The sequence below is a fragment of the Lipophrys pholis genome (genome assembly GCF_963383615.2).
Source record: "Lipophrys pholis genome assembly, chromosome: 20".
NCBI classification, from domain to species: domain Eukaryota; kingdom Metazoa; phylum Chordata; class Actinopteri; order Blenniiformes; family Blenniidae; genus Lipophrys; species Lipophrys pholis.
The window spans coordinates 6,216,762-6,231,929 of NC_137648.1; the positions used below are offsets into that span (position 1 = coordinate 6,216,762).

The following is a 15,168-nucleotide window of genomic DNA, read 5'->3' on the forward strand; positions in this document are numbered from 1 at the left end:
TTATTCTTCAAAGATTCAGAAGTCAAAGTCAAAGAAAGAATTATTATGTTATTAGTAATATACAAGACAAATGGTAAGCAGCAAGTCCTAACATCGAGGAAGCTACAAAAACATATTTAAATAGATTAAAAGATTAACTCTTTCTTAATCTGAATTATAAAACGACATATATATACTAAGGGAAATATAATGATATAGTCTTTCTTCATCTTAAATCCTTTTGGTGTTGAAGCCAAAGTGAATCCAGATATTAGGGGTGAAAAACATAACAAAAGGAACATTTACATTAAAACCCATTTCTCAGAAGAGTAAAGAACAAAAAAAGCTAAATAAAATGTTTCTTTCTTTACATTATGTTCATTTCATTTGCTGGTTTACTCAGTAGTGACCAAATGATATAGGTGCATCTGAAATAATTACAATATAATAGAAAAGTGACATTTTCCAATGATTCTATTCAGTAAATAAACATAAAAATACCTATATACCTGTTATCTAGGACACTGAAATATATCAAGAATATTTCCTTCTCATGTCTGCACGTCCTTCCTCACTACATCCATGAAACTCCTCACTGATCGTCCTCGTCTGTATCGTCAGCACTGTTTTTCCTCCAGAACTATCATCTGTGCCACATAACCAAACCAAACCAGGTGTTCTTATGTACTCTCTCTTATTCTTGGATTACTCTCTCCAGTTCAAGCGAGTGCCAGTGTTTGCTGACCATACAACAGAGCTTCTCTTATTACTATCCTGTTGACCTTCCCCTTCAAAATAGCTTGGACGCTTTCATCAGAGATCAGTCGAGACACTAATTTTAGTTTATAACTTCTCAATATAAAGAATAGAGCATGTCGATATTCATCCAACTTCTATCGTACTTTAGAGTTTTAGAGCCCCAGAAATGCCCTCGACTTGAATCAGTCTGGAAATTTCTGGCTGTGAGATGAAAGTTTTAACCTCTGCACCACCATGCATATCTCAATGTATTAGCATATTTCATTACAACAAGTGCTTTTCATATTTTTCTCATTAAAGGCCATTATTATCACACATCATGCTTAAAATGTCTGATATTGTTCGATATGAATGTTGAAATAACTGACAGAAAACTGACCTTTTTAAATGCACATTCATCCAGCTTTAGCCACACACACACACGCACGCACACGCACACGCGCGCGCGCGCACACACACACACACACACACACACACACACACACACACACACACACACACACACACACACACACACACACACACACACACACACACACACCTTGAAATGAGTAAAATTACATTCTTTAAATAAATAAAAAAATAAAAAAATAAATACTCAGGAAAGTACAAGCATCCAAAAAATACCTGTGTTTGTGATGCATGTGATTACAGCAACACAAACACAATAGGTTATAATTACAGCGCTCGGTCAGAATACGAGTGACTAATAGAGTTAAAAATATCAGTTTCCAAAATGACTAATGCTATAATCCATCTCTCTACCTCTAGTTACAGTTTGCATTCAATCAATACAAATTGCTCTCATCACCAGCAGCATGATGTATAATAGTAATAGTAATTATAAAAGGGGGAAAGTGAGTGGGTTTTGGATTGAATCTGTAGATGAAAAAGAATAAATGAATGATGAATGAATGAATGAATGAATGAATGAATGAAAGCTTCCTTGCTCCCCCACCCCACCCCCCTCTGTTGAGGGGATGGTGTGGTCCAGGAAGCGCCGCTGCTCTCCGGTGAATCAGCTGATGAATGGTATCTCCCTCCTCTCCCTGAGCTCGCGGATGGATCGCGCCGCTGAAGCCGGCCAGCCTGAGCGCGAGCCCACACCGGAGCAGGTCGCTCGCTCTCCTCCTCGTCGGATGCGTAACGGACCCTCAGAGGGGCTTTTCTCCGCTCCAGACTTCTGCCACTTTTGCTTTTTAATATTTTCCACACTCTTCCTCGCTCTTTAGGACAGGGAGCTCGCGCGCTCCCCCTCCTCCACCTCCTCCTCCTCCTCCTCCTCCTCTTCCTCCTCACCATGGCTTCTAACTTCAACGACATAGTGAAGCAGGGATACGTGAGGATACGGAGTAAGAAACTGGGGGTGAGTACTGTTGCACTTGCTGTCGGGTGAGGAGGTGGAGGAGGAGGAGGAACGGGGGGGTCCAGTTGTTTTCAGTCAAGGGCAGCTGGATTAGGAAAGAGGCTTTAATTGCTCCATAGGCGGCCGTCCTGCTGCGAGCTCGTCAAGAGGAAAAACAGATTAGAGCAGCACGAGTTGCAGCCAAGTTTGTGCACGAATACTTGAGCACAAACATGCAGATTTACCAACATCTCAGACTGACAGCTGCTGTCAGCAATCGGACCCCCCCCCCCCTTGTTGTTCTTTCACTTTCTCTAGGTTGTAAAATTCTTCTCTTCATACAATGAAACTACCTTCATGACTGTTTAGTTAACAAAAATAATATAAACGTTGCTATTTCGGCACTTCTGACAGTGCATGTGCCTCTTCACTTTTGATTGACATGTCTGGCTGCTAATGGTTAGATAAATATTTATCTTCTCTCTTACAACAATCAAATGAGAAAATAAAAATAGATGTATATGTATTTACAAATAGAAATCAACGTTAAGCTCACTAATCATACTTCAGTTTCTATCTAATTTAGGAGCTGATTATTGGAAATGACTGGGCATTTCACCAGTCCATCACAGTGACATAGTCACATTTATATCTGCTCATTATTTAGAGTCAACATTTAACTGCATATTCATGTGTAATGGATATAAGGAGAAAACTGAACTATGTATTGGAAAATGGAAGAAAACAAATGACTGAATAATGAAATAAAACTTGAATGAATTAACCAAGTGTATTTTGTACACTAATAAAGCCAACATATACAATTAGAAACACAAATTAAGGTACACAAAGAATTGGGCACTATACTAGTGAGAAAAATAAAGAAGCGCTGGAGACCAAGCGCCAACATAATGTAATCTTACATTTATAATATGCAAATTACACAGACTGTAACACGGACTACACGATGGAAGTACTGTGAATGTCATTTATGCCATTAGGAGGATAATCAGTCAGCACAGTCTTACTGTACTGTGCTTCAGCCTCGATGACTGAATCCTGGAAATGAAAAATCTCATTCAAGTCCAGCTGATTCAGTGTGGTGGCAGCTCCTCAATGCCCTGGTAATGGATTTCCATTGAGGTACAGCAAGGAGGAAAAAAAAAAAAGGCTTGGCTGCTTAAAGTGAAAGTAATGATATATATTCAATTATGACCGCCTTATTGTCTGACTCATACAGCCATCTGCTTTTGTTCATACTTCCAGCTCATTACGCTAACAGAGCGGGCACACGCCCTCTCCTCTGATGAAGTGTGATGATGGGGGCTAATGATATCTGCCTCCTCACATCATCACCTGGCTTCATCAACACTATTCTGCTATTGTTTGCTGCTGTTGAAGATATCAGTCGTCCACTGAAAAGGGGGATGAACTTTTCAAATCTGTTTCAAGCGGACAAAACCTCAAAATCTGTCTCGTTGTTCACATGCAAAATGCAAAATTGGCTTTCTGGTACACAACTGACTACGAGTTGATTTATTCCTTGCATATGTTGTCGGCTTGACGCGTCCAGAAAAAAGTGGCCGGGCCCCTGACTTTGCAAAGCAAGTGAGGGCGCACGCTGTGCTGGCTGTGCTTGAGGTATGGATGCTATGTCGCTGCCAGCTCTGCATCTCATCCTGCTGTTTATGGAGGAAAAAAAATAAAAAAGGCAGTTTGTGTCCTGATCGCCCACTCCCTCAGCCTTCCACAGCTTGCTGCTGTTTCATCATTGAAAAGTCATGCTGCGATAGCCTCAGAGAACCCCAGTGTGGGTAGACAAATAGCATTTATCTGTCCATGCTAGGGTTAGTTATTCCAGGACAGAATCAAATAGAGTGGAGGAAAAAAACCCCAACAACAACCAATCAACAGGCGCTATTACAGATCTGTGATTATTAATCTATTTTGGGTAGAGGAATCATCATCATCAGTGCTACACGGGATGATTTCAAGTGTTTTCTTTCATGTAGTTTTTTGGAGATGAAAATCCAAAAGTGTGACAGGTGTGGGCTGACTGGAGAGATACACGTCTGGGTGGAGGGGAATGATTCATAGCTGGATAAAAGATAGAAAAATCAAAATAAGACTTGCTTTTTCAAGCCAATTGCAACATGACCCCAAACATCCCATTCATTATATTTTATTGCTATTCGAATGTTTTTATGTAATTATTTTTTTGATATAGGAATCAGTTGCTTGTTTGGGCTGTGGATTGTGAACTACGTACAGGAGTCTTCGTTCTGAAAATATGTTCAACAATTAGGACCATACGGCGAACAGAATACTATTAGCTTCTGTAACGTGGACAAAAGAGATGCACTTGATCTTTGTTCCTTTTAAGATCCTTCCTTTATAGAAATTCAGAGATGAATGTATAATGGATGTCTGTGCAGTGGTCCATTCTACCACTGGTTCGTTATTTCTATCTGATGCAACCTTGCTGAAGCAATACTTTTCTTCCCATTTTAGTTGGAAAAATGTACATTTCTCTTTCAAATTCTTACTTGTAAAATTCTACTTCAAAATCCAAATGAGAAAAAAACCTTTAAATTCCCCAGTGCGGCTTTACAGGGTAAGGCCCTATTTACAACTTTTTCCAGGGAAAACAGAAAACTTTCATTGCTTTTGGGAGGTTAGATTAAAAAGGGAAATGTACATCGTTTACAAGACGCTGCCGTGTCTAGGTTTAAGCTTATACAAGGAATCAAATACTCAATAATATACAGCTTACTGTCAGTTAAGAGCAAAGCAAATTGGTATTTTCCTCATGTCAGACAGTTGGGATCCAAGAGTTTGATCATAACTATGTGATGAAATATAAACGAGATCAGATCATAAAACGTGACAGACGTGTGATCCCAGGGTAAGATCGTGTTTGATGCTCCTTTCTTTCACACTTCTTGAGGTTTGATGTCCAGCTCAGCCTGTTGCAGCAGCTCATTTCTGTGTCAACTGTCTCTGCCCAGCAGGACGTTCAGGCCAGAAAGGTCCTTGGTGTTTTCCTTCTCATGTGATGGATATTTAATGTTTGTTTTGTTTTTTTCCCAGAGCTTTAAAGGTCCCTCAAATATCACATACCAAGAGTTTGCATCGCAGGGTGACCTTCTAATGCTCTCATATCACCCTCTATTGTAATGTTGTGCCATTTAAAATGTATTCTACATTATTTTTTATTGGAAAGTAGTACAGTCGAATGGTTCGCCTTATGTGATATGTATTAAATTGGCCACGGCAACACCGGCAGCTTTGGCTGAACTCATCAGCATCACTCACTATGATTGGCTCATTTCCAAACCCCGTCATGTGTGAAGGTTGAGGCCATGAGGTCAGGTCTGTTTTCTGCAGAGTGATCAAAATTACCAACTGAGGCACTTTTTCACCCTTTTTTTTTTTTTTTCGCCACTTTTTCTTCATTTTGACACGAACGTCAACAATTTTCTACATTAGCCAACTTCTTTGTATCTTTGTCAGCTGAAGAGACAACGGCGCCATGTCCCTGAATGCACAAGTAGTCGGTTTTCCCTCTCCTTTCTCACATTTCCCCTCCTTTCCCTCACCTCAAAACCCTTCTGTCACCTCTCATCCCCCTGCATCTCACCTGTACTCCCCACACGTATCAGTGTGGCTCTCACTTCTTTCTCTCTTTATCTCTCTTCTTCCCCTTTATCAGGCTATCTCCCTCATCCCCCTTTCTCCCTCACCTTTCTCTCCTTCACTGGTTAGTAGACAGCCGTGTGGGACAGAGCACAAAAGCATCCTATTCATCACCCCACGCAGCACCCTCCATAACCCCAATAGGCTATTCCCCCTGACACAATGCAACAACACACACACACACACACACACACACACACACACACACACACACACACACACACACACACACACACACACACACACACACACACACACACACACACACACACACACACACACACACACACACACACACACACACACACACACACACACACACACACACACACACACACACACACACACACACAGGCATGCTTCAACACTAAAGAATTGGCACACATGCAATCGACAAATAAGTAAACAATCTGCTGCCAGAGAACAGTGTGTGGATTCTCAATTAATTTTAATCCCGTGGCTTTGTACCATTTTTTTCCATCTTTTTTATTTTATTTTTTTTACTACATGAAGACAAACTGACTTGTTTTTGGCTCTTGTGAGCATTTAAATACCTCTGTGCAAAGAGGAGGTGATCCTGGCTCTGCCCAACAAACCGCCGCAGTGATATTGCCGTCATCTGTGCCGATTCTTTGTTAGCGTTCAGCAAAAACAACCGATGCTATCAGAGCGATGGACTCCATTTGAAAGGCTGAATAACATGACCTTTTGAGTAATTCGTGTGTCAGTCTCGGCCCAGGTACATGTTTCGAAGGCTTAGGATCACGGCGGTAAACAGAAAAGGTCAGCTGTTGAATATTTTCTCCCAATCCAACTTTTCTCTGAGCCTTAACAAAAATGGTCAATTTAAGATTGCTGCGGGAGAGTTTGTCTGCTATTCTCTCCATTCACAAACATGTTTTGACACTTCAAAGGAGCTGTGGATCAGATACGGGCTCTCAGGTAGGAATGTAATATTCCGAGAGGACAGGTAGCAATCCATATAGACTTTGCACTCCAGATAATGTGCTATTTCTCACAAAAATAAGAGACTATTTCCCAACCCTTGCAGTCACTTGACAAAACCTCCCTTGTTTACCACTGTAAGCTCTATTTATTATCAATAAGTGTCCTTTTCACTAAACGGCAAAGTCGAAAAAATACCAATAAAAAGGTTTATTATTTGAAAAAGACGTTTTGAAAACAGGTGCTTGTTCTGACCAACTTTGTCTCATGTTCAGAGACAAAATTGCAGTGAGAATATCTCCTGTTTGAATCCAGGCTTGTACTGTAGGTCTTTGTGAGTTGATGCTCTCTCTGTGAACGCATGAGTTCTCGACACATACTCAGATTTCCGCCCAAAGTCCATAAACATGTGTTTGAGGTTAATCTGTTGACTTTAATGTTGCCCGTAGGTGTGAAAGAGAGTTTATGTGGTTGTATCTTTGTGCCTGTGACAGGCTGGCAATCTGTCCTGGTGTTCCTTGTTGTCCGTCGTAGCCAGCAGAGATTAGATAACCCTGGGTTGGATCATGGCTACAGAAGTTGGATGAATGTATGGACGAAGGATAAAAGAAAGACGAGCAACTGAAAGATGGTCAGCAGGTTTTTATACGCTGCTCAGCCAACCTTCAACCACGGCTCAACTGAGCCATTTAATTGGACTATTGTCTTTGTCCCAGCATAGATGCACTGGAGTGTAATCAATTTATTGTTGACATCGTGTTGCCACCATAACAATAGGTGGTGATGTGGAACTCTTTCAGCTCGTCTACATTAAGCCTTTTCCTGTTGACCAACAACGTCACAGACCGCAAGCACAGTCAATAGTGAGCTGGTGAATTAGCATCCTGCATCTGTCAAAAAAAGGAATTTCAGACTTCCTGTTTTACATTTTGCAAGCTGTTGCTGATGCAGTAATTTAATTTTTTTCCTTTTATGTCAATATAATGACTATGGAGGAGAAAAGGGCGGAAAGTCATAATGCTATGGCAGAGGTGTGCACTCCTGGAGGTTGCAGCCTTTGCATGTTCTCAAATTTTCACTGCTCCAACACATCTAAAACTAATGAGTGTGTCATGAAGATTTGCAGAAAGGCTGTTAATGAACTAGTCATTACAGTAAGGTGTGATGAAATGTGCAGGACTGTGACCCCCCAAGAGAAAAAAATATATTTTGTACATTTAACATCGTGCCTAATTTACTAAGCTAATGTATAAGGCATGCTAAATTGGACAAAATCAGATTGAACTTTCAGTTTGCATGCTGATTGTGGGTGCTCAACTACAATGATAACATCACAACCAAATAGAAGCATTTAAATGAGGGTTTCCTATGCATTAGGCCATTTGCTATGGAGTGATTGGAGGATACGCAGAGTCCCCACAAGCACAACTTCAATTGAGACAACAGAGTTGGACGTGTTGGTGGAAGAAATGATCAGACGTATTGAACCAAATTATTCTGAACTGAGCAAAATAACCAGTAAAAAATGCGATATGGGAGACGATCTGTCAGAAAGTCAAAACGGTTAGGAAACGAGAAGCAACAGATCCAACATTGGAAACACATTAAAAACAGAGGCAATTACAAACAAAGTAAACATTTTTAGAAATCTTATATAGAAATGCACATTCTACATTAATCTATCAGGAGAAACTCTTCAATATACCCCATGCGCATTGAACCCATAAACATTGAAACCCATGAGCATTAGCTCATGAAACCATGAGTGACACACAGAAGTTTAAATACTTGAGCTCTCCACCATATAACTATATGACTATATTGTTAGTTAGACTAGCCAGCTTAGTCCAAGGTTCAACATGAACTGATGAAGCCAAGAGATATAGTATGACCAAGTCCAGTTGACCTGATTAGCTTTGTTTTATTAGATGCCTCCTCCCTGGATGAATGGGACAATGCATGGACTTGCCCAATAATCCATATTCACAAAAGGTAAACACACATAATTAATTCTATGTGTTATTTGACTTATTTAGATGTGCACCATGGTAGTAGACCGGCTTCCACATGTGTGTGGAAGCAATATCAAGATTGTGCCCATTTTCCCATTCTCCATTGGGAAGGTGACCATATTTAAAAAGGCCCTCATTTCTTCCAAAATCAAGTGACATTCAATATACACCCTGAGATAATATTGTTAGAGATCCACGTATTTAAATGACATGGGGTTAAACTGTCGTATCCAAAATAATGATATTTGCTTTAGGATAACAATCACAAACATATTTTGTAACGTCCTCCTCCACTGCCCCTGGTTTCCTCTTGTGCCAAATACAGGAACAAATCCCCAAATACCTATTCGATGCCACGGTTTAGTTTTTGTCAAGTGTGTTGATTTTGCAAAACATCAGTGCACCGGAATAAATTCCTGAGATTGAGAGGCGCTGTTGGTGCTAAAACAATATATCTTCTTGATTTTGCTAAAAACTTGTCCAATGTTCTTTTTGTAATGGAGGGACAAATAAAATAAACTCCAAAAAACAAAGTTAGGTCGGAAAAGTGTGAAAATAAGTGAGGTATAACACTCTGCTGTGGAGGTGTTCATCATAATAGCAAAAATGAAACTGGAAAGGAATTTTCTACTGTCGTCTGACTGCATTTTTGCAAATGGCTTGGTCAAACACTAACATTAAATGTCAAAGCAGAAAACACATTAAAAGTGCATTATGCTGGGTCTGGAATGAGGAGCAGTGAAAATACAATCAGCCCCTAACTCCGGATGTAAACAAATAATCTGTAAAACCAATAATCGGAGCTGCAGATGGGGCGTTTAAGTGATTTATCATTGTAAAGCCAACATATCATTTGTAAAAAGATGAGTACAGTCCTGTTTAAAGATGTGCAGAAGTTATTTGGGGTCTTAAAATTACTTCTTTTTTTTTTTCCTAGTGAGAACCATTTCACAGTCCTCTTATTTGTTTTGTTGCAAATAGACCTTTACAATTTAAGGACTTTTAAAATAACTACTGAAGTTCTCAGTGTTTTATGTTCAGCTGCTTTACTCATGCTGGGAAACATTAAGGCTATTTAACAGAAAAATATACCAGATTTCCATGTGGAGCTTTGGGAGGAATAAATACAAAAGGAATAATTTGTTATTTGAAAAGATCTCATCATGTGGAATCACGCTTTGCATGGTTTTTACTCAATGGTTAGACACTAATCTCTTAGTAAGTGCAAGACATTTCTGTTGTCGCCTTACTGAGGAAGAAATGCGGGTTGTAAAAGCAAATACTGCTGAAGAACAATGTCTTCCAGAGATGAAACAATTAGTTAGTTAATTGATTCGTCAGCCAACCAAAAATAACAATGTGACTCATTCCCTCGGTGACATGATAAATTGTCATGGTTTCAGCTTCTTACATGTAAAATATTGGCAGTTTTTTTTTGTGTTTTTCTTATTTGATTAAATAGAAAATCATTTTTTGTGGGGGAGCCGTGATCAGATAAAACCAAACAATCTGAAGACATATTGTAAATAGTTTTACAAATAAATGTATTATTTGAGCAACAATAAGATGAATTAATAACTCTCGGTCTGCAGTCAATTTTCTTCTTTTTTTTTTTTTTTTGGTGAAAAGGTAATTTGAAGTCTTCTCCATTTATTGATTTTACTACAATCTACACAAAAGCCATTGCACAATAAGTTAAACAATTATCCGGCATAAACTCTAACGCGCGAAAGTTCCAAAGAAAAGAAAAGACACAATTTCCTCCACAATGATTCCAAACATTGGATTTTTAGAAAAATGTGAATAACCACTAAAAAATGCTAAACTACACAGAACTTCCATACCTCACTGTAATACTTTGCTTGCAGCACTCCACTAAGTGATGGAAACATTAACGCCTCAAATAAAGCAGATTTTTGTCCTTTCCCTCATTAAGCATAGAGAGACAAAGTCAAGAGTTATTACTCCTTAAGTACTTTTCTGGATCAAGTGCGGCTCTCTCTCTCTCCCTCTCTCCCATCTGTGTACAGAAACACTCCCCATTAGCGACTATCCACAGTTTTAACCCTCTTTTGTCTCTCTCAGCTGTTTTGTACTCACAAGTGGGTATTTGTGTCCAGCAGCCAGTGGCCTTTATGTGGACAGCATGCATTGTGATGGTGTGTGGGTATGTTCCCAGGCACCCACCAAAGCAGAGGCAAAAGGAGTGCAGAACAATGTGTCTATTGTCCAAGATGGCACAGCCATTTAAGATGGGATCTTGCCACTTCCATGCACTCACTATTAACAATGACAGGCTGTCCAGAATGGTGGATGTCAGGAGATTTTTCATCCCAGGGACTGTACATGTCAGTAGAGCGTGGAAAATACACACTCGGCTGTGCTGGACTTTTAGCAGCGGAGACTTCCAAACAACATGGGTGAATGCAACGGAGGCTGTGGAAGGAAATCAGACTAAATCAATTAGTGAAATCATATAGTGTTTTTAATTCAAGTTAGCTGCATTCTGCACTCCATCACTGTGATTCACAAATAGAAAGTGAAAGCGAAGCGGGATATAGCTTTGTTTGTGATTTTATTGGCGCACCCAGCCTACTTTTAGCTCCTCCCTTTGTGATGAATGTTTTTGCGCATTAATTCACACACACACATGCAGAGCCATACATTGTGGTCATTTCCTCTGGTTTTTCATCAGCTTCCTCCATCAGACCTGAAGACAAATCGCCCGCTCTTATTGGCCCTGATGAATTGCGTCTCGAGCGGGATATGGGAACAACAGCCCAACAGTCGTTATTCATTGTGAAAAATGTCCCTCTATTATATAGTCACTTTCATAAATAAATCTCTGCCTGGATCTCACTTGTACATTTTGCGTCATTGATTCCTGCTGTACCTAATTATCAAAAAGCTTTTTGTCGTCAACAGCGACAGATGTTGGTATTAGATGTTAATAGTATAAAACCCAGCTGATTAAGTAATACACCTTTAAAAAGGTTTGTGGGAATTACAGTCACGTAGTATCAACACACTGTGGCTCTTGTGGATGGAGGAGAGTTTGATGGACAAACTGTTCGTCCTTTTGGTCCAGACTGAAATATGTATTTAGTTAGCACTATCGCTATATAAATTTCCATGAATATTTGTACCTTTGACATTCATAGACCACAAAGGATGGATTTAGAATTTGTGGTGAGCCTCTGTTTATCATTTAGTGCCACCATGAGATTCATATTTGTGGCTTTGGGTGAAATATTACATCAATCTCATTTTTTTCTTTTTAGAATTGGGCAATAAATCTGTATTATGGCATGGGCGTTGAGTTTATCGATGGTGATATGGGGTAAATGTTACGCTTTCCTAGTTTTAAATGCTACATCTCAAGCCTGTTATAACCGTTTATTTATTTTTTTATTTTTTTGCTTCTGCTCATTTTAGTCATTGCATTTTTTTTTTTTTATCAGTGATTATTCATTAAAACTGGGTGTGAAATTATTTTAAAGGCACAACATTTACAAAAAGAAATGCTAAAAATGCTACAGCACTGATTTGAACTCATTTAACATAAGTAGTTCTATCTCCTCCTCTCAGATCACGTGTTGTGGCAAAAATATGTTAAATGCAGATGGAACACTGTTTCATTCAAACCTGTGACTCTTTAAGCAAAAGACAATTTGTCTTTGAGACTATTTTAATATAATACCACCATCCCACATCACTGAGATTTCCTCCGCTGGCCTCCAGTCATGAACAAATTGGATGTTCCTGCAGAATCACTCTGTGTGCTGTCACTGTTATCATAAAGTCAGGTAGCCAAGGGTATAGTTCTCTGTACTGTTTTAAAAGAAAATCTAGTTTTGAATGTTTGAAAAAAGAAGTCTGAAATGAATTCTGGTATGTTGATTCTATGTTTTGCACTGTATTGAGGTCACTCACCAGTAAATTAATTGACTCAGAATGTTTGTTGTGTGATGAGAGGTGAGAGTCTTACTTTGCTTCATAGCTTCTCTGATGCCCATATTTCACCTTCGTTGCCTCGCCGAGGGTTTACAGTTCTCTGTAGTATTGTATTGCTATATAGATGCACTGGAGGCTCACCTATAAAACAACAGGCCTAGAGGAATCTATCATAGCTCCATTAACACTTGTGCTTCGTCCTCCTCTCCTTGCCTTCTTCCCCTCATTAATCAACAGACCAGCCCTCCGGGGCTCTGCTGTGCAGTTTGTGTGCCCATATGCGTGTGCTTATAGGTTAACGTGTTTTTTTTTTTGTTTTACATTTGTATGTGCATACATTCAGATGGGATTTCATCCATCTTAGTGTGGGTGAGTAGTAGCTGTTACAAGAACCTAGTTTCATACCGTGTGAATTACTTTCTTTTGTCAGAGGAAACTTTTGACAGAATATGACTAATGATGTCTTTTTGAATTCCTGAATATGAATAATGATTATATATATATGTATATAGTGAACCTCATAGATGAAGTACAACTCAAATTTCTTTTGAATATCAAGAAAAAGCACAACTGATTTCTTGTTAAACTAAATAAATGAAACAACAAATGAGTTTTATAGTTAACAATAAATCACAATGAATAGAAACCAAGATTGAAAGAGGATAATATAAAACCAGCATAGGGTAAGACTGAAGTAAATACAAATAAATACATAAGTGGTCTCTTAAAACTATTCAAGGAAACGGACAGTTGGTTCCAAGCCATGGGAACGTATCAACAAATGTTGCTTCATCATACTTTAAATATTTCACCTTTAGTGTGCACTTGCGCATCAGGCCATATCTGCTTACTGTCCCGTACTTGACGAGCATGTGTTGTGTTAGCTTGCCTGGCGTGTATTTGTTGTTTGTCATAGGAATACATCTTTTTTTATTTCCCGTTTGGTTTTTAGTGAATTTATGACTTAAGACAGGTAATATGAAGTGTCTCGTCCTGTTCGACGTTGTATTTCATAGAAAGCTGTAGCTCAGTTTAAAGCCATCACACTTACTTCCCAACTCATGTGAATCCTACATTTCATCTTCATCTGTTGAGCAGACCAGCTGTGTAGGACAGAAAGAGGATGAGCTGGACCATAATCAGACATAAAGTCAGACAATATGAGGGTGTAAGACCATGTAGTGCTTCAAAAAAACAATAAAAAGCTACAAGCTGCCACTGAAGAGATACTAAAACTTGGGGACTGTCATCCCAGTGATGGTGCTTTCAGATTTGAGTGTGTGACAAGAAATGTCGTTGGTTCTAAATCTGGAAAGATAGAGAGAAAAAATGGAAGCCACTGCTTTTCCACACCTTTAGCACAACCAACGTGGACCCACTGAGCGAGCCTCCGAACCTAAACAAAACACTCAAATTCAGAGAAATGATTTACCTTATGGCATCGATAAAAGTATCTTAAAACTTTATTGGGCAAGTAATGATATTTATTACACCCACATTTGTTTCTTCCAAACTCACAGTGTTTCAAACACAGTCACAGGATCCATGAAGGAATTGGAGAGTTAAATACTGAGGACTGGTGTTTGAAAGCGTTTTAGAATGTGTCAGAGTTAGACCCTGTCCACACGAGCCAAAACAATCTTTTTTTCTCCTCGTCATGCTTAGAAAGCTTCCCGTCCACACGGCACCATGAAAATGATTCAAAAAGATGGAGTACACATGCCAGGCTTATAGGTGGTGCTGTAACTCTGCTACAGAAATACACCAAAAATGACACACAGCATGCAAAAATCCTCATTATGAAACCAACTAGCATCAGTAGCTTCTGCAGCACACGATCTGGAGCGTGCAGTCAGAGCCGAGGTGGCGTTTTCAAATTTCTCCACTCTGGAATGTGTTTTTAAACAACTCCATTCTCAGGCTCCCAAAACACCATGCCTTGTGGACGATCGGCCAAAAACGATGGGGTTACATGAATCGACGTTGTCGTGTGTCAATTGGTCATAAAATGGGTTGATATTGAAACATTTTCTTTTTATGTTTTAAAGTTGTATAATGTGTCAAATTTCGAGAAATGAAATACCACAAACTACACTTTAGACGAGACTCATTTAAATACTTGGAAAACATTTCCAACCTAGAGGCTTCAACTATCTCTCATTTTCAGTCAGTCCGTACTCTCAGTTTGTGTCAATTGCAGCCTATGGGCCTGGTCTACTATGTATGAAAATGGGTGCAAATGTGACAAATTTGTCAAAGCTGATCTACTAAAGGGACCCACTGAGGATTTCGTCTGATAGAATCACAAAGTAGAAAACACTTGGACCAAATGCTCAATAACCCATGTTCATGAAGGCAAATGCGTTCCAACACTGGGAGAAGTTGCTTCGTGTTTATCTTGTGTTGTAAATAAATGTCCAGACCAGGTTGTAGTTTAACTTTAACTAAGAGGGAATCTGAAATAATCTCATCCTTCTG

The 15,168-nt window shown here is 39.3% G+C and overlaps 1 protein-coding gene across 1 annotated transcript in view; it reads left to right on the forward strand.

The window, feature by feature from the left end:
- Positions 1-1,824: 1,824 nt before the first annotated feature.
- The window catches only part of dok6 (docking protein 6), a gene marked incomplete at its 3' end in the record, with an annotated part of 53,041 nt that continues 39,697 nt past the window's right edge, over positions 1,825-15,168 (forward strand). The window contains exon 1 of the mRNA XM_080489940.1: positions 1,825-2,104. Within this exon, the coding sequence (XP_080346066.1) occupies positions 2,039-2,104 (66 nt within the window). The 5' untranslated portion in view covers positions 1,825-2,038. The remainder of the gene's footprint in view (positions 2,105-15,168) is intronic.